Genomic DNA, 21,015 nt, shown 5'->3' with positions numbered 1-21,015 from the left:
GTACAGAACTTACACAGTGACTCACTAATAGTGTACAGAACTTACAAAGTGACTCACTAACAGTGTACAGAACTTACAAAGTGACTCACTAATAGTGTACAAAACTTACAAAGTGACTCACTAATAGTGTACAGAACTTACAAAGTGACTCACTAATAGTGTACAGAACTTACAAAGTGACTCACTAATAGTGTACAGAACTTACAAAGTGACTCACTAATAGTGTACAGAACTTACAAAGTGACTCACTAACAGTGTACAGAACTTACAAAGTGACTCACTAATAGTGTACAGAACTTACAAAGTGACTCACTAATAGTGTACAGAACTTACAAAGTGACTCACTAACAGTGTACAGAACTTACAAAGTGACTCACTAATAGTGTACAGAACTTACACAGTGACTCACTAACAGTGTACAGAACTTACAAAGTGACTCACTAATAGTGTACAGAACTTACAAAGTGACTCACTAACAGTGTACAGAACTTACAAAGTGACTCACTAATAGTGTACAGAACTTACAAAGTGACTCACTAACAGTGTACAGAACTTACAAAGTGACTCACTAACAGTGTACAGAACTTACAAAGTGACTCACTAACAGTGTACAGAACTTACAAAGTGACTCACTAATAGTGTACAGAACTTACACAGTGACTCACTAACAGTGTACAGAACTTACAAAGTGACTCACTAACAGTGTACAGAACTTACAAAGTGACTCACTAACAGTGTACAGAACTTACAAAGTGACTCACTAACAGTGTACAGAACTTACAAAGTGACTCACTAATAGTGTACAGAACTTACAAAGTGACTCACTAACAGTGTACAGAACTTACAAAGTGACTCACTAACAGTGTACAGAACTTACAAAGTGACTCACTAACAGTGTACTGAACTTACAAAGTGACTCACTAACAGTGTACAGAACTTACAAAGTGACGCACTAATAGTGCACTTTCCCTAATACTGCTTTATGAGATCCATTTACTTAAATTGAGCCCCTATTTGCAGTCTATGGATTTTTCCATACTGGCTAAATGTTAGCAGTTTGCACAGTTGTGGCATATAGTCTGTGGGTAGCAATACACATATATGCAGTGACATCATGGCCACTCTCAGTACCTACCTGACCGAAGTTAACGGCTGCGTGCTGCCCAGAAGCGGTGAAGATCACCAGGGTTAGGTATTCTATTAGTTTCTCTTTTGTCTTCAGACATTTCGGAAACCCTGAGAAGAAAGGACATTATAAGACATTGGGAGCCCTTCAGAAGCACAACCAGTGCTCTTCTCAGGCAAATCTCGCCTATTAAAGGGGAACACAAGTGATTTAATACATTTTATTTCCTAACAAAAAATATTTATTTTCATCAGATTTGTTATTTCTGGTAGCAACATAATGTACATTGTCAGCATTATGCAATTAAATGAAAAGGAGATAATTAGGGTGTTTAACAGCAGATTAATGTCAGATTTACTATAGAATTCACATTTTTATCTTTTCATCTGGCTCCACAGCTCGTAAAAAAAATAAAAACACTACAAATAAACGGCTAGATTTAGAGTTTTGTTGGTAAAGACCCGCGGTGCTAACGCTGCTTTTTTTCCCAGCGCACCCTTTAAACAACGCTGGTATTGAGAGTTGTCTGAGGGGCTGCGTCAGGCTCAGAAAAGGGTGCGTTGAGCCTAATTTAGCTCCACTTCAACCCTCAATACCAGCGTTGCTTATGGTAGCGGTAAGATGGAAAAACGTGCTCGTGCACAATATCCCTATAGGAAACAATGGGGCAGTTTGGGCTGAAAAAAAACCTAACACCTGCAAAAAAGCAGCTTTCAGCTCCTAACGCAGCCCCATTGTTTCCTATGGGGAAACACTCTCTAAGTCTGCACCTAACACCCTAGCATGAACCCCGAGTCTAAACACCCGTAACCTTACACTTATTAACCCCTAATCTGCCACCCCCGCTATCGCTGACACCTGCTGTATATTATTATACACCACCGCAACCTACATTATCCCTATGAACCCCTAATCTGCTGTCCCTAACATCGCCGACCCCTATATTATATTTATTAACCCCTAATCTGCCCCCCAAACGTCGCCGCCACCTTACCTACACTTATTAACCCGTAATCTGCCATCGTATTGAGCTTGCATTCTATTGGCTGTTCCGATCGGCCAATAGAATGCGAGCTCAATACGATTGGCTGATTGGATCAGCCAATCGGATTGAACTTCAATCTGATTGGCTGATTGCATCAGCCAATCAGATTTTTTCTAGCTTAATTCCGATTGGCTGATAGAATCCTATCAGCCAATCAGAATTGAAGGGACGCCATCTTGGATGACGTCCCTTAAAGGAACCTTCATTCGCCGGGAAGTCGTCGGTTGAAGAGGATGGCTCCGTGTCGGCTCCTTTGAAGATGGCTCCGCTCCGGATGGATGAAGATTGAAGACGCCGCCTGGATGAACACTTCTACCTGATGGAGGACCTCTTCTTGCCCCGCTTGGATGAAGACTTCTACCGGATCAAGGACGTCCTCTGCGCACCTTGGATGAAGAATTCGGCTCGGCTGGGTGAAGACGACTCAAGGTAGGATGATCTTCAGGGGGTTAGCAATAGTTTTTTTTAAGGGGGGTTTGGGTGGGTTAGAGTAAGGGTATGTGGGTGGTGGGTTGTAATGTTGGGGAGGGTATTGTATTTTTATTTTCAGGTAAAAGAGCTGATTACTTTGGGGCAATGCCCCGCAAAAAGCCCTTTTAAGGGCTGGTAAAAGAGCTGATTACTTTGGTAGTTTAGAATAGGGTAGGGCATTTTTTTATTTTGGGGGGATTTTTTATTTTATTAGGGGGCTTAGATTAGGTGTAATTAGTTTAAACATCTTGTAATTCTTTTTTATGTTTTTGTAATTTAGTGTTTGTTTGTTTTTTTGTATTATAGAATAGTTTATTTTATTGTATTTTAAGTTAGCTAATTGTAGGTAATTTATTTAATTAATTTAATGATAGTGTAGTGTTAGGTGTATTTGTAACTTAGGTTAGGATTTATTTTACAGGTAATTTTGTACTTATTTTAACTAGGTAGTTATTAAATAGTTATTAACTATTTAATAGCTATTGTACCTAGTTAAAATAAATATAAAGTTGCCTGTAAAATAAATATAAATCCTAAAATAGCTACAATGTAATTCTTAATTATATTGTAGCTATCTTAGGGTTTATTTTATAGGTAAGTATTTAGTTTTAAAAAGGAATAATTTAGTTATTTTTAGGAATATTATTTCGTTTAATTTAAATTATATTTATGTTAGGGGGGGTGTTAGGGTTAGGGTTAGAGTTAGGTTTAGGGGTTAATAATTTTATTATAGTAGCGGCAACGGTGCGGGCGGGAGATTAGGGGTTAATAATTGTAGGTAAGTGGCGGCGATGTTAGAGAGGGCAGATTAGGGGTTAATACTATTTATTCTAGTGTTTGCAAGGCGGGAGTGCAGCGGTTTAGGGGTTAATACATTTATTATAGTGGCGGCGAGGTCCGGTCAGCAGATTAGGGGTTGATAAGTGTAGGTAGGTGGCGGCGACCTTGGGGGGGGCAGATTAGGGGGTAATAAATATAATATAGGGGTCGGCGATGTTAGGGGCAGCAGATTAGGGGTTCATAGCTATAATGTAGGTGGCGGCGGTGTCCGGTCACAATGCAAAAAAGTTCTCCAGCTAGTAGTGCAAATCGACCTTTATTTGTGCATACAGGGTTCCAACAATAACAGCAACGTTTCAGACAAACAATATGCCATTTGTCAAGCATATTGTTTGCCTGAAACTTTGCTGTTATTGTTGGAACCCTGTATGCACAAATAAAGGTCAATTTGCACTACTAGCTGGAGAACTTTTTTGCATTGTGACTTGTTTGGGTTTGGTTAACCCTCTCCATGCTCAGTATCATCTGGTGGGTGCTGTTTTTCATTTATCTCTTGAAATTTGGCGGTGTCCGGTCGGCAGATTAGGGGTTAAAAATTTTTATTAGAGTGGCGGCAATGTGGGGGGCCTCGGTTTAGGGGTACATAGGTAGTTTATGGGTGTTAGTGTACTTTGTAGCACAGTAGTTAGGATCTTTATATTCCGGCGTTAGCCCATAAAGCTCTTAACTACTGACTTTTTTTGGCGGTAGTAGTCTTGTCGGTAGAGGGTCTACCGCTCACTTCTTCCAAGACTCCAAATACCGGCGATAGGCAGATCCCATAGAAAAGATAGGATACGCAATTGGCGTAAGGGGATCTGCGGTAGCCTGGAGTCGCGGTGAGGAAGTGAGCATTAGACCCTTTCCTGGCTGACTCTAAATACCAGCGGGCGGCCAAAAGCAGCGTTAGGACCCCTTAACGCTGCTTTTGATGGCTAACGCAGAACTCTATATCTAGCCGAAACTGATTACACCAGATACAGAGATTTTGATCCTTTTAGGAGATTTAATTACACAGATATAAAATTGCTTTATTAGAATCCCTGAAATGGAAGTATATATAGTTAATATTAATCAATTAAGCCAAATTAGCTCTGTTAGATGGAAATTAAAATGAGAACCAGATATATGGTCTGACTGGTGCATCTGGGCTACATCAGATAATGATGTTCTGACTGGTGCATCTGGTCTACATGAGATAATGATTGTCTGACTGGTGCTTCTGGTCTACATGAGATAATGATTGTCTGACTGGTGCTTCTGGTCTACATGAGATAATGATTGTCTGACTGGTGCTTCTGGTCTACATGAGATAATGATTGTCTGACTGGTGCTTCTGGGCTACATGAGATAATGATTGTCTGATTGGTGCTTCTGGTCTACATGAGATAATGATGGCCTGACTGGTGCTTCTGGTCTACATGAGATAATGATTGTCTGACTGGTGCATCTGGTCTACATGAGATAATGATTGTCTGACTGGTGCATCTGGTCTACATGAGATAATGATTGTCTGACTGGTGCTTCTGGTCTACATGAGATAATGATTGTCTGACTGGTGCTTCTGGTCTACATGAGATAATGATTGTCTGACTGGTGCTTCTGGTCTACATGAGATAATGATGGTCTGACTGGTGCTTCTGGGCTACATGAGATAATGATGGCCTGACTGGTGCTTCTGGTCTACATGAGATAATGATTGTCTGACTGGTGCATCTGGTCTACATGAGATAATGATTGTCTGACTGGTGCATCTGGTCTACATGAGATAATGATTGTCTGACTGGTGCTTCTGGTCTACATGAGATAATGATTGTCTGACTGGTGCTTCTGGGCTATATCAGATAATGATGGTCTGACTGGTGCATCTGGTCTGTATCAGATAATGTTGGTCTGACTGGTGGATCTGGGTTTTATCAGATGATGGTTTGCCTGGTGCTTCTGTGCTACATCAGATAATGATGGTTTGCTTGGTGCTTCTGGGCTACATCAGATAATGATGGTCTGACTGGTGCATCTGGGCTACATCAGATAATGATGGTCTGACTGGTGCTTCTGGCTTTTATCAGATAATGATGGTGTGACTGGTGCTTCTGGGCTATATCAGATAATGATGGTCTGACTGGTGCTTCTGGTCTGTATCAGATAATGTTGGTCTGACTGGTGGATCTGGGTTTTATCAGATAATGATGGTTTGCCTGGTGCTTCTGTGCTACATCAGATAATGATGGTTTGCTTGGTGCTTCTGGGCCACATCAGATAATGATGGTCTGACTGGTGCTTCTGGGTTATATCAGATAATGATGGTCTGACTGGTGCTTCTGGGTTTTATCAGATAATTATGGTCTGACTGGTTCTTCTGGGTTTTACCTGATAATGATGGTCTGACTGGTGCTTCTGGGTTTTACCAGATAATGATGGTCGAGTTGTTTGTTGAGTGTGATGCTACTGTTGAATGTCACTTACATTAAAGGGGTACCAAACATTCACCTAGATTACGAGTCTTGTGTTAGCCTTAAAAAGCAGTGTTGAGAGGTCCCAACGCTGCTTTTTAACGCCCGCTGGTATTACGAGTCTTGCAGGTTCAGGTGTACCGCTCACTTTTTTTTCGCGACTGGAAAATACCGCAAATCCACTTACGCCAATTGCGTATCCTATTTTTTCAATGGGATTTTCCTAACGCCGGTATTACGAGTCTTCCTCAAAGTGAGCGGTACACCCTCTATCTCCAAGATCCCTACCACATTTAAAAGTTAGTAGTTAAGAGTTTTATGGGCTAACGCCGTAGCATCAAACTCTTAACTAAAGTGCTAAAAAGTACACTAACACCCATAAACTACCTATTAACCCCTAAACCGAGGCCCCCCCACATCGCAAACACTATAATACATTTTTAACCCCTAATCTGCCGACCGGACATTGCTGCAACTTCAATAAATGTATTAACCCTTAAACCGCCGCACTCCCGCCTCGCAAACACTAGTTAAATATTATTAACCCCTATTCTGCCATCCCTAACATCGCCGACACCTACCTACATTTATTAACCCCTAATCTGCTGCCCCCAACGTCGCCGCAACTATATTAAATGTATTACGCCCTAAATCTAAGTCTAACCCTAACACCCCCCTAACTTAAATATTATTTAAATAAATCTAAATAAAATAACTACAATTAAATAAATTATTCCTATTTACAATTAAATACTTACCTATAAAAGAAACCATAAGATAGCTACAATATAACTAATAATTACATTGTAGCTATCTTAGGGTTTATTTTTATTTTACAGGCAACTTTGTATTTATTTTAACTAGGTACAATAGTTATTAAATAGTTATTAGCTATTTAATAACTACCTAGATCAAATAAATACAAAAGTATCTGTAAAATAAAACCTAAACTAAGTTAAAATTACACCTAACACTACACTATAATTAAATTAATTACCTACATTAACTACAATTAAATTAAATTAATTACAATTAAAAAAAATAAACTAAAGTACAAAAAAAATAAACACTAAATTACAAAAAATAAAAATAATTTCAAATTTTTAAACTAATTACACCTAATCTAATCCCCCTAATAAAATAAAAAAGTCCCCCAAAATAATAAAAATCCCTACCCTATACTAAATTACAAATAGCCCTCAAAAGGGCTTTTTGCGGGGCATTGCCCCAAAGTAATCAGCTCTTTTACCTGTAAAAAAAAATACAATACTCCCCCCAACATTAAAAACCACCACCCACACACCCAACCCTACTCTAAAACCCACCCAATCCCCCCTTAATAAAACCTAACACTAACCCCTTGAAGATCACCCTACCTTGAGACGTCTTCACCCAACCGGGCCGAAGTCCTCAACGAAGCCAGGGAAAGTAGTCCTCCAGACGGGCAGAAGTCTTCATCAAACCCGGGAAAAAGAGGTCCTCCAGACGGGCAGAAGTCTTCATCTAGGCAGCATCTTCTATCTTCATCCATCCGGATGCAATCAGCCAATGGGATTGAAGTTCAATCCTATTGGCTGATCCAATCAGCCAATAGGATTGAGCTGGCATTCTATTGGCTGATTGGATCAGCCAATAGAATGCGAGCTCAATCCTATTGGCTGATTGCATCAGCCAATAGGATTTTTTCTACCTTAATTCCGATTGGCTGAGAGAATTCTATCAGCCAATCGGAATTGAAGGGACGCCATCTTGGATGACGTCATTTAAAGGAACCTTCATACTTCAGTTGGACGTTGTTTGAAGAGGATGCTCCGCGTCGGATGTCTTGAAGATGGACCCGCTCCGCGCCGGATAGATGAAGATAGAAGATGCCACCTGGATGAAGTCTTCTGCCCATCCGGAGGACCTCTTCTTCCCGGCTTTAATGAAGACTTCTGCCCGTCTGGAGGACCACTTCGCCCGGCTTCGTAGAGGATTTCGGCCCGGTTGGGTGAAGACTTCTCAAGGTAGGGTGATCTTCAAGGGGTTAGTGTTAGGTTTTATTAAGGGGGGATTGGGTGGGTTTTAGAGTAGGGTTGGGTGTGTGGGTGGTGGTTTTTAATGTTGGGAGGGTATTGTAATTTTTTTTACAGGTAAAAGAGCCGATTACTTTGGGGCAATGCCCCGCACAAAGCCCTTAATTTGTATTTGTAATTTAGTATAGGGTAGGGCTTTTTAATATTTTTTTATTTTTTTTATTTTATTAGGGGGATTAGAGTAGGTGTAATTAGTTTAAAAATATTGTAATTATTTTATTATTTTTTGTAATTTAGTGGGGGGTTTTGTACTTTATTTTATGTTATTTAATTGTATTTAATTGTATTTAGTTTAGGGATTTAATTTAATTATAGTGTAGTGTTAGGTGTAATTGTAATTTAAGTTAGGATTTATTTTACAGGTACTTTTGTATTTATTTTAACTAGGTAGCTATTAAATAGTTAATTACTATTTAATAACTATTGTACCTAGTTAAAATAAATACAAAGTTGCCTGTAAAATAAAAATAAACCCTAAGATAGATACAAATGTAATTATTAGTTATATTGTAGCTAGCTTAGGGTTTATTTTATAGGTAAGTATTTAGTTTTAAATAGGAATAATTTAGTTAATTGTAGTAATTTTAAATTATATTTAAATTAGGGGGGGTTAGGGTTAGACTTAGGTTTAGGGGTTAAGAACTTTAATATAGTTGCGGCAACATTGGGGGCGGCAGATTAGGGGTTAATAAATGTAGATAGGTGGCGGCGATGTTAGGGACGGAAGATTAGGGGTTAATAAATATAATGTAGGGTTCGGCAATGTTGGGGGCAACATATTAGGGGTTAATACATATAATTTAGGTGGCGGCGGTGTCGGGAGCGGCAGATTAGGGGTTAATAATGTAATGCAGGTGTCGGTGATGTCGGGGGCTGCAGATTAGGGGTTAATAAGTGTAAGATTAGGGGTGTTTAGACTCGGGGTTCATGTTAGGGTGTTAGGTGTAGACATAAAAAGTATTTTCCCATAGGAATCAATGGGGCTGCGTTAGGAGCTTAACGCTGCTTTTTTGCAGGTGTAAGGTTTTTTTTCAGCTGGCTCTGCCCCATTGATTCCTATGGGGATATCGTGCACGAGCATGTTTAGCCAGCTCACTGCTACCGTAAGCAGCGCTGGTTTTGAGGTGAGATGTGGAGCAACATTTTGCTCTCCGCTCACTTTTCTGCGGCTAACGCCGGGTTTCAGAAAACTCGTAATACCAGCGTTGTTTGTAGGTGAGCGCTGAGCATAAACTGCTCGTTAGCACTGCACCCCTGTTACCGCAAAACTCGTTATCTACCTGATTGTATTTACAAGATTTTTTTTGCAGTCCTTCAACAAACTAATATACTGGGCAAGTTCAAAACAATTTTGAATTCATCATCAACAAGTTTACTGTAATTGTTTTTCCATGGCGAAACTCCTTGTACCATGAGGGGCTTTATCTAGACATCATCTTACCTCAGCTACTGAGGTCAGTTAGGGGCAGATATGTAGCAGGGTTAGGTGTGCAATGACTGCAGTAGACACATCTAGACATTATCTTATCTCAGCTACTGAGGTCAGTTAGGGGCAGATATGTAGCAGGGTTAGGTGTGCGATGACTGCAGTAGACACATCTAGACATTATCTTATCTCAGCTACTGAGGTCAGTTAGGGGCAGATATGTAGCAGGGTTAGGTGTGCGATGACTGCAGTAGACACATCTAGACATTATCTTACCTCAGCTACTGAGGTCAGTTAGGGGCAGATATGTAGCAGGGTTAGGTGTGCAATGACTGCAGTAGACACATCTAGACATTATCTTATCTTAGCTACTGAGGTCAGTTAGGGGCAGATATGTAGCAGGGTTAGGTGTGCAATGACTGCAGTAGACACATCTAGACATTATCTTATCTTAGCTACTGAGGTCAGTTAGGGGCAGATATGTAGCAGGGTTAGGTGTGCAATGACTGCAGTAGACACATCTAGACATTATCTTATCTTAGCTACTGAGGTCAGTTAGGGGCAGATATGTAGCAGGGTTAGGTGTGCAATGACTGCAGTAGACACATCTAGACATTATCTTATCTTAGCTACTGAGGTCAGTTAGGGGCAGATATGTAGCAGGGTTAGGGGGTCGATCCGATAAAAATCGTCGCCCGCAAAAGCCGGCGACGCCAAGAATTGCGCGGATTTGGTATCCTATATACGGCGTAAGCTAGAAGTTACGCGCGTATATTTCTGCCGTCGCCCGCAGTTTTTTGGGCCATAGGCAGGTATACCAAACCCGCGCAGTTTGGTATCCAATATGCAGCGTAAGGACTTACGTGGCGAAAATGGAGAAAACTTACTCCATTTTCACCTCGCCACAAAAAGCAGCCGTAAGAAGCCTTACGCTGACTATTGGAGCCCCGTAACTCCCTAAACTAGCTGCTAAAATAAACCTAACACCTAACGCATGCGCAATGTCTATCTCCCTGTCAACCGCGATCTTCTAAAATAAACCTAACACCTAACGCATGCGCAATGTCTATCTCCCTGTCAACCGCGATCCCCCCCCCAAATCCCTAATAAAGTTATTACCCCCTAAAACGCCGCTCCCGGACCCCGCCGCCATCTACATAAACTAACCCCCTACTGTGAGCCCCTAAAACCGCCGCCATCTACCTTATCTATCCCGTAATCTGACCCCTTACACCGCCGCCACCTATATAAAAATTATTAACCCCTAATTTAATCTACCTACCCCGCCGCCAGCTATGTTATCTATATTAACCCTAAGTATATTATAGTTAATATAGTTATTACATTATATATATTAACTATATTAACCCTAATTATATTAGGGTTAATATAGTTAATATAGTTACTATAGTATTTATATTAACTATATTAACTCTATCTAACCCTAACACCCCTAACTAAATTTATATTAAATTAATCTAATTAATTTATAAACTAAAATATTCCTATTTAAATCTAAATACTTACCTATAAAATAAACCCTAAGATAGCTACAATATAATTAATAATTACATTATAGCTATGTTAGGGTTAATATTTATTTTACAGGTAAATAGTTAATTATTTTAACTAGGTATAATAGATATTAAATAGTTATTAACTATTTAATATCTACCTAGTTAAAATAATTACCCAATTACCTGTAAAATAAATCCTAACCTAAGTTACAAATACACCTACACTATCAATAAATTTAATAAACTACTAACATCTATCTAAAAATACAATTAAATTAACTAAACTAAATTACAAAAAAAAACAAACACTAAATTACAAAAAATAAAAAAAAGATTACAAGATTTTTAAGCTAATTACACCTATTCTAAGCCCCCTAATAAAATAATAAACCCCCAAAATAACAAAAATTCCCTGCCCTATTCTAAATTAAACAAATTTCAAAGCTCTTTACCTTACCAGCCCTTAAAAGGGCCTTTTGTGGGGCATGCCCCAAAGAATTCAGCTCTTTTGCATTCAACAAATACAATCACCCCCCCCCCCCATTACAACCACCCACATACCCCTATTCTAAACCCACCCAAACCCCCCTTAAAAAATCCTAACACTACCCCCCTGAAGATCTCCCTACCTTGTCTTCACCACACCGGGCCGAACTCCTGATCCGATCTGGGCGATGTCGTCCTCCAAGCGGCAAAGAAGAAATCTTCCTCCGGCGACGTCTTCCTCCAAGCGGCAGCAAAGTCTTCATTCTTCCGGCGGCATCTTCAATCTTCTTTCTTCGCTCCGCCGCCGCGGAGCATCCATCCCGGCCGACTGCTAAACTTGGAATGAGGTACCTTTAAATGACGTCATCCAAGATGGCGTCCGCCGAATTCCGATTGGCTGATAGGATTCTATCAGCCAATCGGAATTAAGTTAAAAAAATCTGATTGGCTGATTGAATCAGCCAATCAGATTCAAGTTCAATCCGATTGGCTGATCCAATCAGCCAATCAGATTGAGCTCGCATTCTATTGGCTGTTCCGATCAATCGGATTGAACTTGAATCTGATTGGCTGATTCAATCAGCTAATCAGATTTTTTTAACTTAATTCCGATTGGCTGATAGAATCCTATCAGCCAATCGGAATTCGGCGGACGCCATCTTGGATGACGTCATTTAAAGGTACCTCATTCCAAGTTTAGCAGTCGGCCGGGATGGATGCTCCGCGGCGGCGGAGCGAAGAAAGAAGATTGAAGATGCCGCCGGAAGAATGAAGACTTTGCTGCCGCTTGGAGGAAGACGTCGCCGGAGGAAGAATTCTTCTTTGCCGCTTGGAGGAAGACATCGCCGGAGGAAGAATTCTTCTTTGCCGCTTGGAGGAAGACATCGCCCGGATCGGATCAGGAGTTCGGCCCGGTGTGGTGAAGACAAGGTAGGGAGATCTTCAGGGGGGTAGTGTTAGGATTTTTTAAGGGGGGTTTGGGTGGGTTTAGAATAGGGGTATGTGGGTGGTGGGTTGTAATGGGGGGGGGGTGATTGTATTTGTTGAATGCAAAAGAGCTGAATTCTTTGGGGCATGCCCCACAAAAGGCCCTTTTAAGGGCTGGTAAGGTAAAGAGCTTTGAAATTTGTTTAATTTAGAATAGGGCAGGGAATTTTTGTTATTTTGGGGGTTTATTATTTTATTAGGGGGCTTAGAATAGGTGTAATTAGCTTAAAAATCTTGTAATCTTTTTTTTTATTTTTTGTAATTTAGTGTTTGTTTTTTTTTGTAATTTAGTTTAGTTAATTTAATTGTATTTTTAGATAGATGTTAGTAGTTTATTAAATTTATTGATAGTGTAGGTGTATTTGTAACTTAGGTTAGGATTTATTTTACAGGTAATTGGGTAATTATTTTAACTAGGTAGATATTAAATAGTTAATAACTATTTAATATCTATTATACCTAGTTAAAATAATTAACTATTTACCTGTAAAATAAATATTAACCCTAACATAGCTATAATGTAATTATTAATTATATTGTAGCTATCTTAGGGTTTATTTTATAGGTAAGTATTTAGATTTAAATAGGAATATTTTAGTTTATAAATTAATTAGATTAATTTAATATAAATTTAGTTAGGGGTGTTAGGGTTAGATAGAGTTAATATAGTTAATATAAATACTATAGTAACTATATTAACTATATTAACCCTAATATAATTAGGGTTAATATAGTTAATATATATAATGTAATACCTATATTAACTATAATATACTTAGGGTTAATATAGATAATATAGCTGGCGGCAGGGTAGGTAGATTAAATTAGGGGTTAATCATTTTAATAGAGATGGCGGCGGTGTAAGGGGCTTAGATTAGGGGTTAATAATTTTAATATAGATGGCGGCGGTGTTAGGGGCTCACTTTAGGGGGTTATAGATATAATATAGCTGGCGGCGGGGTACGGGAGCGGCGGTTTAGGGGTTAATAATTTTATTAGGTTGCGGCGGGGTACGGGAGCGGCGGTTTAGGGGTTAATAGCTTTTTTATTGTTAGGCTAGTGAGGGGGGATAGCGGATAGAGGGTTAGACAGTGCGGGCTATGTTAGGGAGGCGTGTTAGACAGTGCGGGCTATGTTAGGGAGGCGTGTTAGACAGTGCGGGTGTTTTAAACTTTAGTCAGGTTTTATAGGCGCCGGCAGTTTCTAACGTGCCGTAAGTCACTGGCGACGCCAGAAATTTGTACTTACGCAGATTTCTGGACATCGCTGGTTTGTGAGACTTACGGCACGTTAGCATCTGACGGCGACCTATATGGGATAGCTCGAGTTGCGAGCTGAAACTGCGGGCGACGCCGGTTCCCTCGCTTGCGCCGCAAACTGCGATCGATATCGGATCGCGCCCTAGGTGTGCAATGACTGCAGTAGACACATCTAGACATTATCTTATCTCAGCTACTGAGGTCAGTTAGAGGCAGATATGTAGCAGGGTTAGGTGTGCAATGACTGCAGTGCGCACATCCTATTCTCAAAACATGGAAGCCTTAAAGGGACACTAAACCAAATGTTTTCTTTCATGATTCAGATAGAGCAGCGATTTTAAGCAACTTTCTAATTTACTTCTATTATTCATTTTTCTTTGTTATTTTTTTTGCTATCTTTATTTAAAAAGCAGGAATGTAAAGCATAGGAGCCGAACCATTTTAGGTTCAGCACCATAGTGCTTGCTTATTGGTGGCTTACATTTAGCCACCAATAAGCAAGCATAACCCAGGTTCTGAATAAAAAATGGGCCGGCTCCTATGCTTTACATTCCTGCTTTTTAAATAAAGATAGCAAGAGAATGAAGAAAAATTGATAATAGGAGGGTCCCTTGAAATTGCAGGAAAAAGGGGCGGGACAGTGAAAGTATAAAGATTCTTATCTAAGTATTAACTGTGCCTTTAATGTCACTCGGTTCTCACCTGATGCCTCGTTGTCTCGCAGGCCGTACACAAACACATCCTTTACGAAGGCCTGAAGCTCATGGTCCTCACACACAATCTCATCACTTTCATAGTAAATGTTCACTATATCAGAAACAAAACTGCAAGAGAAAACAGCGATATATTATTATCCTATAGCAACTCCAGCGCTGCGGAATATGTTGGCGCTTAATAAATAAAGTATAATAATAATAACTCAGTGTGGAATTAAAGTGATGGTAAATCGTAGCGTTTGTGAAATGCTGTGATTTACTATTGGAGCAAATAAAGGGGACTTTGAGTCATGAAATATAAAATACTTCCTGCTGAAAGCTCCTTCATTTGTTGGAAGCGTTCGCCGAACTGAGCTGCTCAGGCAGCCCACGGCCGAACACTATTTTGCTGAGAGGTGACGTTTCCACCTCTTAGCCAATAGCCGTGCGGGCTATCTGGCTTGGTGCCAGTTGGAACACACGGCTATTTGCTAAGAGGTGGAAACGTCACTTCTCAGTGAAATAGCGTTCGGGCGTGGGCTGCCTGAGCAGCTCAGTGTGGTGAACGCTTCCAGCAATGAAGGAGCTTTCAGCATGAAGTATTTCATATTTCATGACTGAAAGTCCCCTTTATTTGCTCCAATAGTAAATCCGAGCATTTCACAACCACTTTAATTTACGCACAGGTAACTCCTGTATGATACCCAGGGCTTAAAGGAAACAATGTAACTTTCATGATTCAGAGAGCATGTTTATTGTGTCAAATTGACATCTTGTCTTGGTCTCCATTGTTGAAATTTGACTCCTATTCATGAGAGCATACTGAGGTATTCTGAGGAGCATGCCCACGTAATATTATAACAAACAGCAGCGTGTGCAAGACAGGTGCTGCATGGCTGGACTAGAGGCCGATAGAGGGAACAAAACACAGAGGAATAAAGTGCAGGCTACATGCTCAGGGAATAAAGACCAGGGTATACACAGACAACAACGCTAGCCCGTCATAAATTAAGTATAAAGCACATTGTTTTATTGTTATTTGATAAAGACAGTTTGGGGCAGAAATGTGGCAAGGTTAGCCTTCAGACATTAGCAGAGTGGAATTCATGTTCTGACAATTAGAAAATAGTCCATTTTCAGAGTTACATTTCTTAAAAAGGGGGAATAATATACTGTAAATAGAAACATATATTGCAACATGTTATATAAAAATCTCTCTGTTATCTGTCCCTTTAACAGATCTACCGCCAATGAGGAAACTATGAGATGAGCTGTAAGGTTGTGCGTGACACAGAGCGGAGAATGTGCAAACTTAAGATATCGCTGAACAAATCGGCAAGAGCTCAGAATCATACGGTACCAGCAGTTATCAGTACCACTCGCCCCAGATATAGATCACAGAAATACCTTTATCTTCATTAGAGCAGACTGGGACACATGAAACCTCATGCTATTAAATCGTATCAGAGCAAACATCTCATGAAGTTTCCTATAACTGATATCTGCAGCTTGATCTAGTAGCGGCCAGGCTAGATTATTGCACAGAAACCAGGGTTAAGTCCGCATATGAAGACTGAGAATACACACCGATTCCTCTAGAAAAACTAAAAATGTCACTTTTTATACAGTGAGGAAAGCGTGTGACAAACTGTATTTAATATGTAAAAGAGTCATCACTAGTTGTAACGTTATTTTAAAAATACAAAGTTATATTTCACATATAGGATTAAAAGTGGTGCGCTATTTAGCAATTTTGTTCAAGCGTAAACTTTGCTATAAGTAATCTAATTGCGCACATTAAGTTGTATGTGTATTTTGCTAGCTATATATATATATTTATTTATTTACTAACACAATTACATTTTATTCTATGTTAAGAACATAGGAATGTGAAACGCGTATATAAGGCAATGCTACAGTGAGTGTCACATGTCACCCCCAGAAAGACAGGAGACCAGGAGTACATACTGCAGTTATACTGAGATTGTTTGTGTATAGGGAAATGCTACAGTGAGTCTCATGTGTCACCCCCAGAGGAACAGGAGACCAGGAGTGCATACTGAAGTTATGCTGAGATTGTCTGTGTATAGGGCAATGCTACAGTGAGTCTCATGTGTCATCCCCAGAGGAACAGGAGACCAGGAGTGCATACTGAAGTTATGCTGAGATTGTCTGTGTATAGGGCAATGCTACAGTGAGTCTCACATGTCACCCCCAGAAAGACGGGAGACCAGGAGTGCATACTGCAGTTATCCTGAGATTGTCTGTGTATAGGGAAATGCTACAGTGAGTCTCATGTGTCACCCCCAGAGGAACAGGAAACCAGGAGTGCATACTGCAGTTATCCTGAGATTGTCTGTGTATAGAGAAATGCTACAGTGAGCCTCACATGTCACCCCCAGAGGGACAAGAGACCAGGAGTACATACTGCAGTTATACTGAGATTGTCTGTGTATAGGGCAATGCTACAGTGAGTCTCATATGTCACCCCCAGAGGGACAGGAGACCAGGAGTGCATAATGCAGTTATCCTGAGATTGTCTGTGTATAGGGCAATGCTACAGTGAGTCTCACGTGTCACCCCCAGAGGGACAGGAGACCAGGAGTGCATACTGCAATTATACTGAGATTGTCTCTGTATAGGGCAATGCTACAGTGAGTCTCACATGTCACCCCCAGAGTGACGGGAGACCAGGAGTGTATAGGGCAGTTATACTGAGATTGTCTGTGTATACGACAATGTTACAGTGAGTCTCACATGTCACCCCCAGAGGGACAGGAGACCAGGAGTGCATACTGCAGTTATACTGAGATTGTCTGTGTATAGGGCAATGCTACAGTAAGTCTCACATGTCACCCCCAGAGGGACAGGAGACCAGGAGTACTGCAGTTATACTGAGATTGTCTGTGCATAGGGCAATGCTATAGAGTCTCACGTGTCACTCCCAGAGGGACAGGAGACCAGGGGTGTATACTGCAGTTATACTGAGATTGTCTGTGTATAGGGCAATGCTATAGAGTCTCATGTGTCACTCCCAGAGGGACAGAAGACCAGGAGTGCATACTGCAGTTATACTGATATTGTCTGTGCATAGGGCAATACTACAGTAAGTCTCACATGTCACCCCCAGAGGGCCAGGAGACCAGGAGTGCATACTGCAGTTATACTGAGATTGTCTGTGTATAGGGCAATGCTACAGTGAGTCTCACATGTCACCCCAGAGGGACAGGAGACCAGGAGTGCATACTGCAGTTATACTGAAATTGTCTGTGTATAGGGCAATGCTACAGTGAGTCTCACATGTCACCCCCAGAGGGACAGGAGACCAGGAGTGCATACTGCAGTTATACTGAGATTGTCTGTGTATAGGGCAATGCTACAGTGAGTCTCACATGTCACCCCCAGAGGGACAGGAGACCAGGAGTGCATACTGCAGTTATACTGAGATTGTCTCTGTATAGGGCAATGCTATAGAGTCTCACGTGTCATCCCCAGAGGGACAGGAGACCAGGAGTGCATACTGCAGTTATACTGAGATTGTCTGTGTATAGGGCAATGCTACAGTAAGTCTCATGTGTCACTCCAGAGGGACAGGAGACCAGGAGTGCATACTGCAGTTATACTGAGATTGTCTGTGTATAGGGCAATGCTACAGTGAGTCTCACATATCACCCCCAGAGGGACAGGAGACCAGGAGTGCATACTGCAGTTATACTGAGATTGTCTGTGTATAGGGCAATGCTACAGTGAGTCTCACATGTCACCCCCAGAGGGACAGAAGACCAGGAGTGCATACTGCAGTTATACTGATATTGTCTGTGTATAGGGCAATGCTACAGTAAGTCTCATGTGTCACCCCAGAGGGACAGGAGACCAGGAGTGCATACTGCAGTTATACTGAGATTGTCTGTGTATAGGGCAATGCTACAGTGAGTCTCACATGTCACCCCCAGAGGGACAGGAGACCAGGAGTGCATACTGCAGTTATACTGAGATTGTCTGTGTATAGGGCAATGCTACAGTGAGTCTTACATGTCACCCCCAGAGGGACAGGAGACCAGGAGTGCATACTGCAGTTATACTGAGATTGTCTGTGAATAGGGTAATGCTATAGAGTCTCACGTGTCACTCCCAGAGGGACAGGAGACCAGGAGTGCATACTGCAGTTATACTGAGATTGTCTGTGTATAGGGCAATGCTACAGTGAGTCTCACATGTCACCCCCAGAGGGACAGGAGACCAGGAGTGCATACTGCAGTTATACTGAGATTGTCTGTGTATAGGGCAATGCTACAGTGAGTCTCACATGTCACCCCCAGAGGGACAGGAGACCAGGAGTGCATAATGCAGTTATCCTGAGATTGTCTGTGTATAGGGTAATGCTATAGAGTCTCATGTGTCACTCCCAGAGGGACAGGAGACCAGGAGTGCATAATGCAGTTATACTGAGATTGTCTGTGTATAGGGCAATGCTATAGAGTCTCACGTGTCACTCCCAGAAGGACAGGAGACCAGGAGTGCATACTACAGTTATACTGAGATTCTCTGTGTATAGGGCAATGCTATAGAGTCTCACGTGTCATCCCCAGAGGGACAGGAAACCAGGAGTGCATACTGCAGTTATACTGAGATTGTCTGCCTGTGTATAGGGCAATGCTACAGGGAGTCTCACATGTCACCCCCAGAGGGACAGGAGACCAGGAGTGCATACTGCAGTTATACTGAGATTGTCTGTGTATAGGGCAATGCTACAGTAAGTCTCACATGTCACCCCCAGAGGGACAGGAGACCAGGAGTGCATACTGCAGTTATACTGAGATTGGCTCTGTATAGGGCAATGCTATAGAGTCTCACGTGTCATCCCCAGAGGGACAGGAGACCAGGAGTGTATACTGCATTTATACTGAGATTATCTGTGTATAAGGCTATGCTACAGTAAGTCTCACATGTCACCCCCAGAATGACAGGAGATCAGGAATGCATACTGCAGTTATACTGAGATTGTCTGTATATAGGGCAATGCTACAGTAAGTCTCACATGTCACCCCCCAGAGGGACAGGAGACCAGGAGTGCATACTGCAATTTATTTATTTATTTTTTCAACAAAACTAAAGAAATAAAAAAATAAAAAACACCACATACTTTTTTACGGCTTCCCAGACCATCATGCCATCGTCCCTGTAGAAGTAATATGGAATATCTTTTTTGCTCTCCATCCCTCTGAGTTGTATGGATTCTGGGAAGCACAAGTACCCATACTTAAATTCCTCCATCGCCCGTATCACCAGTTCCACATGGCCTCCTCCCCCTGTGGCGTTCGCCTGCAAAGTGGGTGCAACATCTGTAAATAATTCTATAGACTCAGTCTGTGCTGTGTAGGGGACCATGAGCTTTGTCTTAGTTATTCTGTATGTCTGGCACAATTTAATACCCACAGTTTTACATTATGGTGGATTCTTGGGTCTGTTGTAGAGAAGCTGTTTTTTATGTAATCCTATCCAGGGTAACAAATTGTGTCTGCACTCAGTGCTGCGGTGTATGGGGAAGAGTTGTGGTTTGGGTGCCCTATTGTCATAATAATGTCATTAAATAGCCAGATAAGGGTGGGAAAAAGTGCAGTTATATAGTATCAAATAACTCCATAAAATAGAGAGTAGGTTCCTAAGTGATGCAATATGTAAAGAAGGTTGTATTTTAGCTACTGATGAAGGAACAAATTACAGAATATGTGGATTAATAGATTCAGCTATATAAAATGTATCTACTGAATGTTGTGTTATTGGATAAGGCTAAAATAATCAGAAGACAAACAGTGATCTCTGCACAATAAAACCAACAGTCAGGACTTAATACATTTATGTGCTGTCAGCTATTGAGAGAGGGGAAATACCTTTCCTTGAACTCTACTATTTCTATAAAATTATATGTATTAGCATTTGTCTATAGTAACATTATTGCTGAACATATTTTTAATGTTTTCCTCTCTGAAGGAAATAAACCTCACTTGCCCCCAATGGGCCAGACAAAGGGTTCCTGTACAGAGGTGTTAATAGAATATGCTAAACTCTTTAGTGGGCTAGAAGTTGTTAATCTCTGGTGTAACTATAGATATTTCATGCCCTGGTGACAATAACGTCTAATTTATTTCAGTGACTTCTCAAGGAGTGTGTAACTTGTTATCTAAACCCCTCATTTTATACCCATAACTGACCCATTCAATAGGTGCCCAACACATATATGAGATTAGGGTAAGCGAGGCCTACAGCATTGGGAGAGGTATTAGTAGAAGAAATAGATCATTAGTTAGGCCACATCTGGAATACTGTGTACAGTTCTGGAGACCATATCTTCAGAAAGATATAAATAAACTAGAAAATGTCCAATGGAGGTTACTAAATAGTACATAGTAAAATATAAAATGTACAAAGAAAGACTATGACCTAAATACAGTAATATGTATAGTTTAGAGGAGAGAAGGGAAAGAGGTGACATGATAGAAACCTTCAGATATATAAAGGGACTTAATAAAGTGGAAGATGAAAGCATTATCCTCAAAAAGAACAAATGGGGGTCACAAGGGGTCACAATCTTAACTTAGAAGGTAACAGATTCAGGAGAAATGTGAGGAAGCTGTTCTTTTATAGAAAGTGTGATG

At 40.8% G+C, this 21,015-nt stretch overlaps 1 protein-coding gene across 1 annotated transcript in view; it reads right to left on the bottom strand.

Moving 5' to 3' along the window:
* ALOX5 (arachidonate 5-lipoxygenase) overlaps positions 1 to 21,015 on the bottom strand; it is a 160,569-nt gene that overhangs the window by 17,525 nt on the left and 122,029 nt on the right. Inside the window, exons 10-12 of the mRNA XM_053691881.1 lie at positions 19,503 to 19,681; positions 14,367 to 14,488; positions 1,136 to 1,236 (exon numbers count right to left, since the gene is read on the bottom strand). Of these exons, the coding sequence (XP_053547856.1) occupies positions 1,136 to 1,236; positions 14,367 to 14,488; positions 19,503 to 19,681 (402 nt within the window). The remainder of the gene's footprint in view (positions 1 to 1,135; positions 1,237 to 14,366; positions 14,489 to 19,502; positions 19,682 to 21,015) is intronic.

The sequence above is a fragment of the Bombina bombina genome, chromosome 9 (assembly GCF_027579735.1).
Source record: "Bombina bombina isolate aBomBom1 chromosome 9, aBomBom1.pri, whole genome shotgun sequence".
Lineage (NCBI taxonomy): Eukaryota > Metazoa > Chordata > Amphibia > Anura > Bombinatoridae > Bombina > Bombina bombina.
This window is presented reverse-complemented; position numbering and strand designations above follow the sequence as displayed.